This window comes from Eptatretus burgeri, chromosome 7 (genome assembly GCF_056783735.1).
Source record: "Eptatretus burgeri isolate ZD-2024b chromosome 7, Ebu_testis_v1, whole genome shotgun sequence".
NCBI classification, from domain to species: Eukaryota; Metazoa; Chordata; class Myxini; order Myxiniformes; family Myxinidae; genus Eptatretus; species Eptatretus burgeri.
In genome coordinates, this window is record NC_140967.1 from 98,924,769 (window position 1) to 98,942,841 (window position 18,073).

General features: G+C 49.4%; 2 protein-coding genes across 5 annotated transcripts in view; one reads left to right on the top strand and one right to left on the bottom strand.

The window, feature by feature from the left end:
* LOC147023888 (regulator of G protein signaling 7-like) overlaps window positions 1–18,073 on the bottom strand; it is a 318,575-nt gene that overhangs the window by 265,883 nt on the left and 34,619 nt on the right. The window lies entirely within an intron of this gene.
* Window positions 17,159–17,716, top strand: LOC147023890 (NADH dehydrogenase [ubiquinone] 1 alpha subcomplex assembly factor 2-like). The gene has a single exon (XM_085889804.1). The coding sequence runs from the start codon at window positions 17,159–17,161 to the stop codon at window positions 17,576–17,578; it is 420 nt and encodes a 139-aa protein (XP_085745930.1). The 3' UTR covers window positions 17,579–17,716.

An 18,073-nucleotide genomic window follows, 5' to 3' on the forward strand; every position in this document is an offset into this window, starting at 1 on the left:
TCCTGAGCACGTCCTCGGGTCCCGCTTCATTCACACGCTCAAGAATGACGATCAAAACTATTAATTTAGGTGATCTCGCGGATTAGTTCACACATGTCCGAGAGAATGGTACAATCCCACCATCGTGAGATTGAACGGACAAGACAAAGGCAGACAGAGACACCAGACTTCTACACAGCAGGACTACTGTCATGTAAAAATAAATAAATAGATAAAATCCAATCTTGGAAAAAATAAAAGTGGACACTCCATGTAAAGTAAACCTTAGTTTATAATGAAGGATATCGACTTGCTTGTCGACAGTAGCATCGAAAATGATGTGGTTAAACAAATGTTTATAACCTTCTAATCCATGGAAATAAAAGTCTGACGCCAAAAATAAATAAATAAATAAATAAATAAAAGATACCTCGTCTGACAACCTGAGACTGAGAGGGCTCTACTTGTCTCGAGAGGGTCAGCAATGCGCTGGTCACGGTCATGACATCCAAGACGTGTACCTTTTGTACTTCCCTCCATGGTGCACCAAAGGAGAACTTTTCACAGTTGCACGATGTCAGCTCAAATAAACGATGCCTTTGCTGCTTCCAGCATTCCTGCCGCTTCATTGTGCTATACTGGACCCAGTTGCACTGGAACGATTCCACATTCAACAGAATTGCAACGCAAGGCACTTCAACACGAGACAAACAGCACAAGCTGAGAAAAGCTGCTCACACATCGTGCAACAAAACACATAAAAAAACTTGGAGAGATAAAGCTCAAATCATCAAAGTCCTCAATTTACTTTTACATTACAAAGGATTTTTTTTTGTTGTTGTTAAAACTTGAGAAATTCTCAGCAATCGAGTGTTCTTGAGGCAGGTCTTCTTAATTAAAATCATACGTAATGATCGGGGATGCCTGCGGTGATGAAATCCGACACTGTGCGATGCAAATGACAGCTCGGGGTTTTGAGAGTGGGGAAAGGGGGGGGGGGCAGGGGGCTTCCATAAAATAAACACTTTGATTAACCGAGGCGATGGCTGTAATACCTATAACAGATGAAAGGGAAAGTCAATCAATGTTGTTTCCTCAATCAATATATCCACCTGTGAACGTAGACCTCAGATGTTCCAGTGTGCAGTGGACGCATATTTTCAGCTCACATCACTTTCCCTCGGCACAACATAAAACATGATGGGACACATCAGTATGTCTGGGAGGAGTTCTGCGCTCGTATGAAAATGCAGGTGCTGCTGCCATTTGCATATAAATCATGTGCAGACAAATCATTTGCATACAAATCATCTTTTGGAAGGCAGGTTACATTAATTAACTTGCCTGTGGCCTTTACCTGGTTAAATGCCGATGGGGTTGTGCTGCCTGTGAAACATGGTGCTGTGAAAAATCATTCCACAGGCTTGAGGGCTAACTCGGCTCCACACCTCAATTACGCAGTGGTCACGAGACAATCCGTTACCAGAAACATAAACCAAGCATGATGACACTTTGTTCACGGTCAGTGCGGCTCTGGTATCAAGGTGTAGAGTCAGCAAGTCACAAGCGAAATGTATGAACTTTTATGAAAGTTATTAAAGAGACAAATGCATCACTGGGGGCACAAATGTCACGAGGGTACAAGGAGTCATTTGTAACCTTACGGAGAAGATTAAAGAGCGTAGTGCGCCATCATTTTATGATACCCACATGAGGTGGGGTTCGTTTCAGAATACATGGCACAATCAAGAGAGGGAGCGGATGGCCTTCAGCTTGGCTGAGTAGAGGTATGGGAATGGCGGGCGAAGGGTGAAGCAATGAATGGTACAAGTATCAAGGTAGAACGCTTGGTTTCACACGACATTAATATACAGACCTTCGACACAAAGATCCTGTCCTTACGATGAGGAAAGAGCCAAAATGAGAGAAGAATAAGAAACAAAACTGTCACAGTAAACCAGACACATACACATAAATATAGAAATACGAGGAAATATAACCCGTAACTTTGCTGACGGAGGTATAAAGAGAGGGAGGAGGAGGAAGGTGAGGGAGAGACAGGAAGAGAGGAGAGAGGGAGGGGAGAGAGAAGAGGCAGAAGCAAGGAAGGGGGGGAGACGTGGGGAGAGCTATGCCTCACCAAACATTGAGAGCGAGAGAGAGCGAGAGAGAGAGAGAGAGAGAGAGAGAGAGAGAGAGAGAGAGAGAGAGAGAGAGAGAGAGAGAGAGAGAGAGAGAGAGAGAGAGAGAGAGAGAGAGAGAAAGCATGAAAAAAAAAGAAAAAAGAGAAATGTGAGGGGTGAAGGTGGGGTTAGTAAAGAGAGTGATGTTATGCTTAATGACTGAACACACACACACACAAACTCATGTCAAAACAGCGGTACACACAACAACACAACAGAGTTTGTAAAGTAATCCGCTTGCACATCTGGAAAAACTTTGATTCCCCAGTTTCAGAAAATTTGTGGGAACATTAACCAAAAGCATTGACTGAAAATATGGAAGTACCTACCGCTCACGTACAACCTAATGATTCCATTGAGCATGAACATCGAAAACAAAGCGTTGCAACCAGATATCATACTTAGGTACAAAAAAAGAGAAGGCATTGCTGATTGAGGTGTGAATACCAGTGATTTTGGACTAAACGATGCAGAAATCAAGAAAATGACCAAACACCAAGACCTCAAGAATGAAGTGAGAAGATCCTGGAAGCTGAAGAATGCTAAAGTTGTACCAGTGAAAGCTGGACCTACAGGAATGATGACAAAGAACCTCATGGAGATATTAAACATCGGGGCAATACCCCTGGGCGCTCACCTGGTAGTGACTGGATAAGATAATTGGGCAACCACTGGTAGACATGGATGACCCACAAAATATATTATGGAGAAGAAAGTAAATACCTATGGATGTTTTTTAAATGCCGTGAACAAACCTTGGTACATCATGGGGGATGAAGTTTGTCATCAAGTTTCATCGAAATTGTGTGTGATTTCAGAAAAGAAAGCAAATACATATTTTTAGGGGGCAACCCCCAGTATAACCCCTGAGACCCCAATATTTTTTAATGTCATGAAAAAAACTTAAGTACATTATGGGTGGTGAAGATGGTGGTCAAGTTTAATTAGAATTGCGTGTGTAGTTTTGGAGAAGAAAGCAAATACATATTTTGGGGGGCAACCCCCTTAAACCCTCTAAAGCCCAATTTTGCTAATGTCATGAACAAACTTTGGTACATCATGGGTGATGAAGGTTGTGAAGTTTCATCAGACTTGTGTATATCATTTGAGAAGAAAGCAAATACCTCTTTGGGGGGGGACCCCACCCCCTACCCCCTATAAGCTCCCTCTTTAGACCCCTTCAGACCACGTTTTTAATGGCATCACGAGTTATGAATATTGTGGTCAAATTTCATTGAAATTGTGTGTGTAGTTTCTGAGAAGAAGTTGCAAGTATTTGTGGATAGACGGACGGATGGACGACACGCCATCCCATAAGTTCCCCGGAACTGCTTTACAGGTGTGCTAAAAACCATCCCTGGGAATATTATAACAAATTAACTACAGTTGGAAGCTGTCTGGGGCTCAGTAACGATCCTGAAGGGAGCCCTCGGCACAAAACTTTGAGAATAGAAAACTCCACAACTTGGTCCATGAATCGTGACCCCTTACCGAAATGAAGGTGGATACTTAGAGCCTGCTCGGGGAGGACTCCATTCCATATTCTGAAACCTGCATATGCAGATACCATTCAACGACCAAAACACAAAAACACACACACACACACACACACACGCACACACACACACGCACACACACACACGCGCACACCTGAGGCGGGAGCATTCAAAACAAACAGCTCGTACATGCAGTGCCATTTGCACCCCACCGGTCGGCTCTGAGATTCATACATGCTCCAGTCCTCTCAACAGGGGTGAAAGATGGGGGACCAGAGGGAAGTTGGGAGAGAGAGAGAGAGAGAGAGAGAGAGAGAGAGAGAGAGAGAGAGAGAGAGAGAGAGAGAGAGAGAGAGAGAGAGAGAGAGAGAGAGAGGAGAGAGAGATCATAGTCAGAAAGAGGGATGGGGTGGGAGAGAGGGGTAGGGTTGAGAGGGACGGGGGATTTCGGCAGATGTGATGCCCAGTTTGTCATCCATCCGAGAGACGACATGCACAGTGTTGAATCACCTGGCCTGTGAAACACCGGGAGGACAGTTTCGAGCAGGGTTGGGATTCAAATCCAGGTTAGACAGAGTGAGCATGCGTACCTCTCGGTTTTCCTGCCGTGATGTGGAGATTCCTCACTTCAGAAATGAAAAGATTTTTTTCCCAATTGTGATCATATAATTTGTTTTGCCTTCCTACCTCCAGTGTGGCGGTATTGCAATTGAATGTTGAATGTGCCAAGTGGCTTAACCACGCAATGCACAGAACGTTTGAATAAACTTTTAAAAGCGAAACGTTTAATTCTTATTTGTATTTATCTTTGCCAAAGTGACGGGTTGTATTGTTGCGAATCTGGAAGCCATGAGCACACAGACATTCAGGTCCTATAGATTAGTTATATCGGTAAGTATGTGTTTTATAGATAGCTCCCACCCCTTGTCTAATGGGTAAATAAATGTCCATATGCTGTGATTTATCTTTATAGTTAGGATTCCCCTTTATTGAAAAACCTCATCTTCCGCAACTGCAGCCACAAAACGACCGTTGAGTTGCGGCAGTGCTGCAGAGAATGAGAACAGCCCCGGGATTCTGTGCACGCTCAGTAGGGGAAAGGTGAAGCCCCCACCCACCAAACCCTCCGCTCCTGGCATCCTCCGCACACTCATTAGGGGAAAGGTGAAGCCCCCATCCACCAAACTCTCTGCTCCCGGCATCCTGTGCGCGCTCAGTAGGTGAAAGGTGAAGCCCCCACCCACCAAACAACAGCCTAAACCCCCCGCTCCCGGCATCCTTCGTGCGCTCAGTAGGTGAAGCCCCCACCCACCGATGCAGTGGGGAGCGTGCGAGTGGGGGAGGGGGTCGCGCGGCGGCGGAGAGTATAAAAGTCAGAACAGAGGATCCTCGGAGAGGGAGATTTTTGGAGAGAAGTCCACAAAGGTCTGGAGAAGGAGAGATTTCTTCACTGCCCTCGTCGCCGTCAGCCCTGGTCCTCTTCCTCATCCACCGCTTCCTCCTCCGAAGGATCGTGAGTGTGGGCGACGACCTCGATCCACCTCAGTTGGGTTCAGCTGCGCTGGTCCATCCTACGGTGCCCGGAGCTCCGGGAAGGGGACGCCCAGCCACGCGCTCGCGGCCAGGTGGCCAGCTACCACTGATCTGCAGCCCGTCTGTCCTCCAGGTTGGAGATCGAAATAAAGACCATTGGGGTCCACTTCTGTCTGTGGGTGTGTGTGGCTGTGTGTGGGCCCCGTCTTTCAGTAGTAAAACTGTTAAGTGCTTTCTGGCTGTATATATTTGCATTGCCTTGCTTTATTCGGTTTAACTCTGCTCTTCTGTGTTCCCTAGTTCCCATTATTGTATAAATAAACCTCGTTTGTTCAATGTTTTCAGCTCGTTCGTGTCCATTCTTGCATTGACTGAGCGTGTCACGTGTGAGGGATTAGCTGGCCATTGCCGTTGTAACAGGATAATCGGGACCTGCGGTTCTCGGCGATTAAACCGCTCGGAATCGCACACAGAACGAGCGCGCTAAGCGGCTCGTTTCCGTACGAGTTCCGTCGAGGGTGTGAAGACTCGGTATATCGCCACGTGGTCTCTAGGTATTTTGAAGATTTGGCAAATAACCCTGTACCACGTGGTGGAAATATTGACCCTTCACGGTCCAAAACAAGGACCTGTCAACTCCGGACTTATCCGGGGCGACGATCTGAATTCTGGGCGATTTCTGAACAGAGACCGACCAGGTCTCAAAGTATTCACCTCCGTGTGTGTGTGTGTGTGTGTGTGTGTGTGTGTGTGTGTGTGTGTGTGTGTGCGCGCGCGCGCACGCGTCATTGATTAGTGTCTTCATATGCAGGTTTCCGAATGTAGAATAGAGTCCTCACAGGGCTGGCTCAATGTATCTACCTCCATTTCAGTAAGGGGTCACAATTCATGGACCAAGCTGGGAAGTTCTCAAAGTTTTGTGCCAAGGGCTCTCCACACAATCATCAATGACAACTTCGAACTGCAGTTTGTAGTAATATTCCCAGGAATGGTTTTTAATATCTCTGTAAGGTTCTTCATTATCATTCCCGAAGCTCCAACTATCACTGGTACACGTTTGGCATTCTTCACCTTCCAGGATCTTTTCACTTCATTCTTGAGGTCTTGGTATTTAGTCATTTTCTTGATTTCTGCATCGTTTCGTCCAAAATCACTGGTATTAACACCTCAATTGGCAATGCCTTCTCTTTTTTACACCTATGTAAATCTGGTCGCAATGCTTTGTTATCGATCTTCATGCCTGGTGGGATCATCAGGTCGTACGTGAGCAGTACTTCTTTGTTTTCAGTGATTTCTTTTTGTTCATGTTCCCACAAAGTATCTGGAACTGGGATATCAAAGTTTTTTTGGATGTGCCAGTGGTTAACATTACAAACTCTGTTGTGTCGTTGTGTGTACAGCTATTCTGACATGAGTTTGTGTTTGTGTGTGTGTGTTCAGTCATTAAGCATATTCACCTCCATCTGTGTGTGGTAAGGGGGTACGATTCATGGACCAACAAACACTTTTCTAACGCCACCTCAATATATATATATATATATATATATATATATATATATATATATATATATATATATATATATATATATATATATATATATTGTTGTGGTTACCAGATTCGCAAACCACCATTCAGGTCCCTTAGGTGAGGTATCTCGGTAAGTACATGTGTAGTTAGGTCCAAACCCGTTGTCTAGTGGGAATACATGTCATTTATGCGAGCTGCGACTCTTCAGGATAGCCGTTTTTCTTTCACTATCTTTATTTTGGACCAACCGCCATGATCACAACCACAACATCAACCACCGACCACAACCACCGCTTCACCACAACCGCCACGACCTTTACCGTCACAACTCGCCACCATCGCATCACCGTCATCTCGCGCCACTCATGGGCACCGATGCTGGACTCGTGTAGGGCGCACGTTGAACAGCGTGTACAAAACCACGGATTTTCTGCTTCAAAAACGGATCAAAAACGACACACGCCCACTTTTTGCCGTCCAATCGGTGAGCGAGGGGCGATTTGGCCCCGCCTCCAGAACGATCGAGATATGCAAATTTGTGGATCAAAAAACCTTCACGCCCACTTTTTCTCGGGCCAATGGGGAGCGAGGTGAAAGGTCAAAGGGAGGGGGTCAAAGGCGAAGTTACGGGGGGATAAAAGGACGGTGTTCGTCAGTCAAAAGCGAGAAGGAGAACGAGAACGGAAAAGAGAGAAGAGAGTCGAAAACGAGAACGAGGAGTCGGAACGAAGGAGAACGAGAACGAGAACGAGAACGAGAACGAGAAGGAGTCGGAACGGAGGGGACGAGTGTGGAAGTCTGGAGCCCGAAGCCTGCAGTGGCTGGAGAAGCTGAAGAGAGCCGGACGAGGGGGTGCTCGCGTCGGTGCCAGGAGCTGCACGCCCGAGGGAGGCCGGCAGCGCGACCTGGCCGAGGTGGGGACGCACACCAGGGATAATAAAGATCCTCTATACCCCGAGCATCAGCAACCCCCTCCTGTTTCCCCCCGCGCTGAGATAGTGCGACCAAGGGGGCCCCGTTCCCACCCCCTGCCAGGCACTGTCCACGAGGCCCGCGGGTTGCGGGGCCATCGCCGCTCCACGTCTCATCACCAGACGGGTAGGCCCGACCCGGTCTCGGCCTCAGGCCTGCCTCATTCTTGAGGTATTTCTTTTCCTTGGTTTTGGGTATGTGTTGTCGGCGCCGTCTGTGAAGTAGAATTGTATAAGTGTTGCCGTGTGCTCGGTAGTCGGTATTAGCTCTGCACTGTGTTTTCACTTTTATGTTTGCTTTTTGTGTAAATGGAATTGTGTTTCTTTTTTTGTGTGCATTTGGTGGAATTGTATTTGTGTGCTTCCCGTTCGTCGCGAATAAATGTGCTTTATTGTTGAACTGTTCTCCCGCTTCGCTTCGTCTTTTCCTCCATTGAATCCCCATCTTGCTTCACGTAAAGGGTTGGTAGTGGGCTAAATACGCCCGATAATTAATCGAACCGTCGAGGTCGACGATAACACCGCTCGGTTATTCTGATAGTACGGAACGGGTCGCTTAAGTGGCCCGTGTCCGAAGTCGACCTGCGGCGAGGTGCGATCGCCCGGTCTACCCTCCGCGTGGGTACTTAGGTAGTTCGAATTTGGCGAGCAACCCTATCCCACGCGGGGGCTGATTGGCTCGATCGCGGTGAGACCGAAAGGTCCACCCGTGACTGGTTCCCGGCGTTAGTCCGAGAGGGTCACGACTGGATTGTCCGTCCGGTGGGCGACGTGCCGCGATTCGAGTTACGTGGCCGTCAGCACGCCGGCGGGCGCGAAATCCGCAACACTGGTGTCAGGAGTGGGATACAGGTCCATCGCCCTCCTCGCGGCACTGGTATCGGAGAACAGGAAAACGGGCTCTCCTGTCTCTGGCTAAATTCACGGGAATCGGTCCAGGGGTGAGAAGCGACCCCCGATTCCCTCCAAATTACGAGCGAGCGAAATTAACCCTTCACGAGAAGCAAGATGGCGTCTCAAGGCGAGCGGGAGCCGGGGGTATTAGAAATGTATATGTGTAATAATGTAGGGTCCATGGTCCAGGATGGAATCCCCGAGCAGGAAATGTTGATTGTGCAGGAACACGGACTCGCCCAACTGAACCCAGGGCCCGAGGTGGGTGCGGCAGCGGCCGCGGTGTATGACACCTCCCCCCCCCTCTCCACCAAGACCCTTCCCCAACCCCTGCCGAAACGGTTCACTCAAGCGCACCCGACGTGGCCCAGCTATGCGCCATGCTGGCGGCAATGACAAATGAAATAAAAAACGAAATGAAAGACATGAACAAGCAAATGAATGAAGTGAAAACGACGATGGATGCGAATACACAACAAATAAACGAAAAGATGGATACAAAAATGAACGGAATGGAAACAAACATGAAAGAAGAAATGAAAGAGCTGCGGGGTGAGACGCAGAACATGGGCCGATGCCTGCAGGCGGGCATGAAGGCCGTTAGCAGGGAGCTTAAAATGGCGACTCCACGTGTAGGAACGAACGAGCTGGGTGGGGGTGCAACGGCTGACAGGCCCGCGGTGGAGGCGGGTGAAAAAATAATTCGGGGGGCGTGTTGGGCGAGGGTCGTGACGATGACCGAAAGGGAAAAATTAAATGGGGAGACCAAAACGTGTGAGACGAGACACGAGGTGACGACAAAGGAAATAATATTAGTTGAGACAAGAGAGGTAAAGGGTGAAGAGTTGGCAGAGACACGGGAGATGGGAACGATAGAGGGAAGACTACACGAGGAAGACGGGGTAAGTGACGCACACACACACACAGAGGTAGTGGAGGATAATGGGGGTGAGCTGGCGGACTGGGTAGAGACCCAGTGCGAGCACCTGGATGGCCTCCTCCAGGAACGAGGGGAGGGAGTATGCCCCCTTGAGGTGAGTCACGACCAGGTGAGTTCGGTCGTGCTTTGCGAGGTTGAGAGGACGGGTGCTGTGGACGGGTGCACGGCGAGCTTGGGGGGTATAGAGGCCCCGGAGACCCTTGTGGGGACACAAATCCCCAGTGTGGTTGTCCCTGTGTGTGTGGTGCAAGGTGTGAGTGCGGCACCGTGTGTGGAAGCGACCCCGTGTGTGAGTGGTGTGGTGGCGATGGAGCCAGAGTACGTGCTTCCCAGCACGCCGTGCGTGGGTGAGGCACCGTGTGTGAGTGAGGCCGTGTGTGTGAGTGAAACGGCTAGTATGAGTGAGGCACCACGTGTGAGTGGTGTGGTGGCGATTGTGCCGGTGTACGTGCTTCCCAGCACACGGTGTATGGATGAGGCACCGCGGTTGAGTGCCCCCGCGTGTATGAGTGAGGGACGTTGTGTGGAAGAGACCGCGTGTGTGAGTGTCGCCGTGTGTATGAGTGAGGTACCGCGGGTGAGTGCCCCCGCGTGTATGAGTGAGGCACGGTGTGTGGATGAGGCACAGCGGTTGAGTGCCCTCGCGTGCGTGGGTGAGGCACCGCGGGTGAGTGCCCCCGCGCGAGTGAATGGAGCACCACGTGTGAGTAGTATGGTTTGTGTGAGTAGTGAGGCACGCGTGAGTGAACGGCCGTGTGCAAGGTCGCTGTGTGCCAGGGAGACCGTGTGTGAGAGAGAGCGGTATGAGAGGGAGATGTCGGTTGGCATGCGGGAGCACGCAGCCGCGTCTCCCCGTGTGAATGTGATGGAGTGGACTGTGTGCGTCGTAACACGCAGGTATGCGTGTGTGGAATGGCGACGACGGCGACAGAGAGAAAGCCGAGTAGCGGCTGTAGCTGTTTCGTGGACCGTGCCGGGTTCACCCAGCAGTGAGCACGCGGTTCGTGCTGTGCAACGCACGAGACCACCACGTGCTCGCTTGCGAGAGTGAAGTCCCGGTCCGGAAACGCACGCGGTGGATTTGCCGATCCCGCGGACGGACAAAGTTTAGGCAGGTAAATGGATTTGGACCGGACGGGTTCTCCACGCGATCGTGTGTGTTGAGCTCCAACGGGCAAAGCACATGTGTTCGCGTGGGGAACCCCTCGAGACGTGGGGCTTGTGTTTTTTTTATGCGCACGGTGACGTCATGGCTGCACGTGTGGTTGGAATCCGGCAGGAGGGGTATCTCTGCCGGATGGTCCCGTCCAAGGAGGGACGAGGAACACGTGCAGCTGCATGACGTCACGGGCAGGTGCAAAGTGCGCGAGCTCTGAGTTGCCGCGCAGGTGCTGCGCATGGAAAAGAAAAAAGAAAAAGCAAGCCTCACTTTCGGGTGCAAAGGATTCCTGGGCAAGGGGTGAAAGACCCCCTTACCTGGGCACAGGATGGAAACTAGTTAGGGGGAAGGGTTAGCTTAGTTAGACCGACTTCATGGGGCAGGGGTAAGTCCTCATGGAGTCCGTGGAATGGATTAGTTAGAGGGATTGTAGCCAGATTTAGGTTGGGAAATAAAATGAATTATTTGGAGACAGTGACAGACTTGTGGATGTGTAGCGGGGACGTAGTTTAGCTACGTAGTGTTAAAAGGAACGTGCTTTAGTGTAAGGGATGACGTGGGAGCACGAGTTAGTTAGGGGAGGTAGTTAGAAGGATGGCAGAGTTCAGTGGTGTGTGTGTTGAAGAGTTGTTGGTGAGTGAATTGGAAGCATGTGCTTGGTGAGTGAGTGAGGCCAGCGGGTCTGTGTGAATGGAGTGAATGGGGAATGCATGGTGCGATGAGTGATTGGGGGGAGGAGTGACTCCCGCCCAAGGGACCCCGGGGTCAGTATAAAGTGAGTTAGCTGGGTTAGTCAAATTGAAAAATGGAGGTCGTTTTGTTGTTGGTGGGAAAGTAGGCTCGAGACCCATTTGGAGGGGTGCAGGAGCCCTGTTGACGGGCTTGGGAGCGTGGCTGCGGAAGGTGAGTATCGCTGAGTGGGTACCCCGGGCACCAGGCTAGTCGGCCGCGGTAGGCCAAGGGCCCATGGGGGCCGGGATAGAGTAGTGGGCACGGGTGCGCCTGCTCGGTGCGGGGGCCCGGGGCGCCATTAGCCGCGTGGGCAGTGTTGTGGGCACGGGTGACCCTCGGAAAGGGGCCCGGGAGGCCGGCCTGCCACGTGTGCGTTTCAGGGGAGGTGCCATGGGGGGCACTCCCCGGTGTTAGGGAGCTGGTAGGCTCGGAGGCAGTGTAGTGCCCGGGGTGCCATAGCGGGAGATTCGGCAGAGGGTCGTGCCTGCCAAAGGGAGCCACGTGTCCTAGCCAGGAGACCGTGTGAGGGCACGGAGAGAAAATTGGGGGGCGAGGCCCGAAATTGTAAGGACACCAACACAGGCGACGGGAATCTGGGTTTATAGAACCAATAGTTTAAGCGAGAGGCGCTTGTTGAAAGCCCCGGGGTAGTTTAACAGTTAAATGGTTAGGGTAGATTAGGAGATGTACCCCTCCGCACCATCCATCCCCTCGCTGTCGTTGTGGGCCGCTGGACCCACTTGGTGTTAAGATCGCCGAACTCTGGGGAGGCCATTCTGAGGCTTCGTTGGGCCTCGGCACAGGACGTTAGCTCTCCCTTGTTCCCCTCTGGGAAGGGAACGTAGGGGTTGGGAGTAGGCTAGGTGACAGAATAGGTTAGCCGAACAAGGACGATAAAGGGGGTTGGGGGACGATTTATAGTGGGGAAGTAAAAATAAAAAACAACAAAAAAATAAGTTGGGGCTAAATTGGGGTTTGACAAATTAAGGGAGTGGGTATGTACAGTGACAGACAAAGGCGATAGGTTGGGAGGGAGACAGGTAGGTAGGTCCGAGCCCGCCTTCCAAGTGGCCAGCACCACCGCACTCCCTCCACCAACCTCCATTGAACGGCAAAGGCTGGCCAACTTCATCGGCTGGCCGTGTTTTGCTTCAAGGCGGAGGCCGGCCAACTTCATCGGCAGCTGTTGTTTTGCTGCAAGGCCTGTGCCATCGGCTGGCCGTGTTTTGCTTCAAAGCCTGTGCCGGCCACTTCATCTGCAGCGGTGGTACTTCAAGGCCTGTGCCGGCCAGTTCATCTGCCGGCTGTGTTTGCCTGCAGCGGCCTTCTTCTGCGGGCTGTGTTTGCCTGCCACCTTTGCCATGCCATGCCCACTGCCCACGTTCACCAGCCCCGTTCAATTTTTGCTTTGCCCCCCCCTGTTCATTTCCATGTGCGCCAGGATCAAGGCAACAGTTTGCAAGCTGCGAGAACTGCCCTGTTGGCAGCTACAACACGGGCCTGCAGTGGCGGCCCGTGCACCGTGTTTGTGTTCACCCATCCATTCGTTGTGCTCATTGCGTGTGCCACTTGAGCTGGCACGGAGACTGCGTTGTGCAGCCCAAGCACCGTTGTGGTTCACTGAGTTCAGTTCAAAAGGGAAGGCCTTGGACTGCGTGTGAGCAGCCAGCCACGTTCCCTGTCACCTGCATTGTTTGAGCCAGAGACTGCATGCGGGCAGCCTGGCTCCCTGCTAACTGCTTTCTTTTTGCAGAGTCAATGATCCTGGGCCATGGTTTAGTGTAAAATTTGTAAGTTAAGGTAAGATGTACTGTAAATATGAGTGCGCCCCCGGCATGTATGTCTTAGCGCCGGCAATTTTATTTAAGTCGTCCGTGTGAGTGAGTTTGTTTAGATAGTTACGCAGCCCTCAGGTTATTTATTTTGGGGACACGAATACCATGAATGTCGCACTCAGGGATCCGTAGGTAAAATGTACTAGGGGAAAACTACACATGATGGCACACGAAAATTTGACGACTCGGGACGAGTCTGTAAAAAGGGAAGGGGGTAGTGTTGTGGTTACCAGATTCGCAAACCACCATTCAGGTCCCTTAGGTGAGGTATCTCGGTAAGTACATGTGTAGTTAGGTCCAAACCCGTTGTCTAGTGGGAATACATGTCATTTATGCGAGCTGCGACTCTTCAGGATAGCCGTTTTTCTTTCACTATCTTTATTTTGGACCAACCGCCATGATCACAACCACAACATCAACCACCGACCACAACCACCGCTTCACCACAACCGCCACGACCTTTACCGTCACAACTCGCCACCATCGCATCACCGTCATCTCGCGCCACTCATGGGCACCGATGCTGGACTCGTGTAGGGCGCACGTTGAACAGCGTGTACAAAACCACGGATTTTCTGCTTCAAAAACGGATCAAAAACGACACACGCCCACTTTTTGCCGTCCAATCGGTGAGCGAGGGGCGATTTGGCCCCGCCTCCAGAACGATCGAGATATGCAAATTTGTGGATCAAAAAGCCTTCACGCCCACTTTTTCTCGGGCCAATGGGGAGCGAGGTGAAAGGTCAAAGGGAGGGGGTCAAAGGCGAAGTTACGGGGGGATAAAAGGACGGTGTTCGTCAGTCAAAAGCGAGAAGGAGAACGAGAACGGAAAAGAGAGAAGAGAGTCGAAAACGAGAACGAGAAGGAGTCGGAACGAAGGAGAACGAGAACGAAAAGAGAACGAGAACGAGAAGGAGTCGGAACGGAGGGGACGAGTGTGGAAGTCTGGAGCCCGAAGCCTGCAGTGGCTGGAGAAGCTGAAGAGAGCCGGACGAGGGGGTGCTCGCGTCGGTGCCAGGAGCTGCACGCCCGAGGGAGGCCGGCAGCGCGACCTGGCCGAGGTGGGGACGCACACCAGGGATAATAAAGATCCTCTATACCCCGAGCATCAGCAACCCCCTCCTGTTTCCCCCCGCGCTGAGATAGTGCGACCAAGGGGGCCCCGTTCCCACCCCCTGCCAGGCACTGTCCACGAGGCCCGCGGGTTGCGGGGCCATCGCCGCTCCGCGTCTCATCACCAGACGGGTAGGCCCGACCCGGTCTCGGCCTCAGGCCTGCCTCATTCTTGAGGTATTTCTTTTCCTTGGTTTTGGGTATGTGTTGTCGGCGCCGTCTGTGAAGTAGAATTGTATAAGTGTTGCCGTGTGCTCGGTAGTCGGTATTAGCTCTGCACTGTGTTTTCACTTTTATGTTTGCTTTTTGTGTAAATGGAATTGTGTTTCTTTTTTTTGTGTGCATTTGGTGGAATTGTATTTGTGTGCTTCCCGTTCGTCGCGAATAAATGTGCTTTATTGTTGAACTGTTCTCCCGCTTCGCTTCGTCTTTTCCTCCATTGAATCCCCATCTTGCTTCACGTAAAGGGTTGGTAGTGGGCTAAATACGCCCGATAATTAATCAAACCGTCGAGGTCGACGATAACACCGCTCGGTTATTCTGATAGTACGGAACGGGTCGCTTAAGTGGCCCGTGTCCGAAGTCGACCTGCGGCGAGGTGCGATCGCCCGGTCTACCCTCCGCGTGGGTACTTAGGTAGTTCGAATTTGGCGAGCAACCCTATCCCACGCGGGGGCTGATTGGCTCGATCGCGGTGAGACCGAAAGGTCCACCCGTGACTGGTTCCCGGCGTTAGTCCGAGAGGGTCACGACTGGATTGTCCGTCCGGTGGGCGACGTGCCGCGATTCGAGTTACGTGGCCGTCAGCACGCCGGCGGGCGCGAAATCCGCAACAATATATATATATATATATATATATATATATATATATATATATATATATATATATATATATATATATATATATATATATATATATATACCTCTCCTCTCCTCTCCTCTCCTCTCCTCTCCTCTCCTCTCCTCTCCTCTCTCTCCTCTCCTCTCCTCTCCTCTCCTCTCCTCTCTCCTCTCCAGCAGTGTATAGCAACGTTTGGTGAGGCATCGCTTTCTCCACCTCCACCCCCCTTCATAGCTCCCCGTTCTTCACCAACTCCTCACTTCCCCTTCCTCCTCTCCTCTCCCTTCCGTCCTCTCTGCCCCCCCCCCCTCCTTAACACTCCTGTCAGCTAAGCGACAGGTTGTATTTGCTGGTAGTGTAATAACACGACATCGAATCGCAGTTGAGGAGATGGATGCTTTATTGAGTACCATCGAACGCAGCGTTAATCAGCATCTTCTTCACCCTGACCCTCTCACATGTCACGTCCTCTCATGCTATATATCGAGATATAGCATGGTTTTGGAAGTACATATGATGAAGGCAATTTGGGTTCTACAGTCACATATATAATGAAATGTCAATAAAAAATTAAAGGTGGATAAATAAAATAATTTCGGGTTTTACTGCTGTTTAACTCAGTGTCTATTACGTCACCCTAACTAACACGTTACATTAGTTCTTCATGCCAGTTTGTGTCCTTTACAACATCCTCAAAAACAGAAAAATTCCTGTTTGGAATGATTTTCAATTTTGTTTGACTGACAGGCAGAGAGAAGGTAAAAAATATTTATCTCACTCCTCTCTACGCATGTGTGATCGGGACAAATTCAAAGCCAAAGTACGGTAAAACTGCAAACTTGTCTTTCTATTCATGTTCACAATATATCATTGAATTGAAATAAGTTATTCTGGGATCATAAATTGATAAGATGGACAGACAGTCAGACCGACTGACGGACATGAACCAATTGCTTAACCCCACTTTTCGCTTCACGTCTGCAGGGTAACTAGAACCACAGCCTCGACAACAACTATGTGTTCGAAAATATCCCTTTTTTTCGCATGTTTGAACTCATTTTACATCCTCATTGACACCTTCAGATCGACATGCAATATGTTTGTGAAGTACAACCTGCTGTCTTTTGACAGGACAACATGCCGTCAGCAAAACGACAGGTAGGCACGCCTCGTGCAAATAAATCAGAAACATTCTTGAGGGACACACATCAAAACTTCAAATCAAAAAAATACGGGAAGAAAAGAGAACACAAACACGGAGAGGTGAAAGTTCTCGAGTTTATCTCCAAGTTTTGGAATTTGTTGCTTGCATGACAGCGAAACCGACAAGTTGGCCGAAACAAGAAACGAGATCAAAATTGCCCAATTTCTTTTGCAATACAACCGTCCCTTTGTTAATTTTTCAAATGGAATGATTTGTCAATGTGTGAGACGCCAAAAAAAAAATGTGCTAAATTTGCTTTCCATTAGTGTGTCAATCAAAGCTACAGCAACCGTAATTGGTCCGTCTTAAAAATGACTCTCATTCACCAAATTAAATCGCTTAATGAATGCACTGCAAATTAAATTGATCGAATCTCAATGAAAGAACGAGGAGGAATGCAGGGAACAATGTGAAAATAGTTTCATTGAAGCAATTACTGCGCAGAGCGTTTTCATAGAACATGTCCAAGCTATTTCATGGTCCGAGCTACCAAGCTAACTTTCAAAGTGTCACCGGCTTGATCAAGATAACTTTAAGCCTTAGATAATTTCCAAAGTGGAAGAATAATTTCGAAGCAAAATACAATGGTGTCAAAATATATGACCTCATGCTCAAACTTTGACCAGGTCGCCCTTTCACCTCTCATGTCGGATATAATCAGTTTTTCAACATCATCATCATCAAAAACGACACTGAAAAGATAGAGAGCAAGCGTCTCCCCTTCATTACATCAGTCTCGCGTCAGTTGCAATGAAGCGTCTGGGGCTGGGAATCTCCTCTTGGCTTCCATCCAGCAGACGTATCACTCAGAGGCTTGTGCGGGAAGATCCAACTGGAAACAAGTACTACCTTGTGGAAGCTGAAAACAAATGGGAAAACGTTGGGAGTAAGAAGAAAGTGGTGCCGTCTGGCAGCTGGAGTGAAGAGGATTACACACCGGAGAGCATTGCGCCAGAATGGGATGCTTGGATCCGTGGATGTAGAAATGACCCTCCAACTCTTCAGGAGGTACAGCAAGGTGCAGCAAGGCAACAGCTGTTTTGGAAGTGTGGTCAGGATGCCAGTGAGAGGGAGCAAGAGCATAGTGAGAGGGAGTTCCAAGAGGGTCTTATTTGCAGACATAGATCTCATCTCTTTGAGTCAGAGGCCTGGAAGCCGAAGGGGAAATAACGAGGAAGCAAGAAGATATGGGGAGCCGAACATGATTGACAAAATAAGGTGATGAATAATTTTTTTAATTCTTATTCAGCAGTAAATAAATTACATACATGTACAGTCTTACAGCACCTTCTTAGTTCTGCATGGTGATTTTGACTGTCGTCATAATCTGGGGATTCTTGATCAGAAAATTCTTCATCAAATTCACTTTGACGAGTTTGAAGCGAGTTGTGCGCCCATTATGCATTTCGTGCTGACAATCTTTCCCTTGATTACGTCATGACAGTTTATCTGGAATTTTTAATGGCAGTACCCGGCGGGTTTGCTTTTTTAACTGTAACACCTCAAAAAATTATTAGAATTAAAAACCATGTTCAGTTCTTTGTTTCAGACTTAAAAATCAATATAATCACATCAAAAAAACTAGAGGGGGAGCACTGGGTAGAGTGCAAAACCTCCGCCGCCAATACTGCTAGGTCACTCAAGTGAACCTGATATCCTATTCAT

Coding starts and splice junctions, on each gene's coding strand:
- LOC147023890 (XM_085889804.1), top strand. CDS start 17,159: ATGAAGCGTCTGGGGCTGGGAATCTCCTCTTGGCTTCCATCCAGCAGA.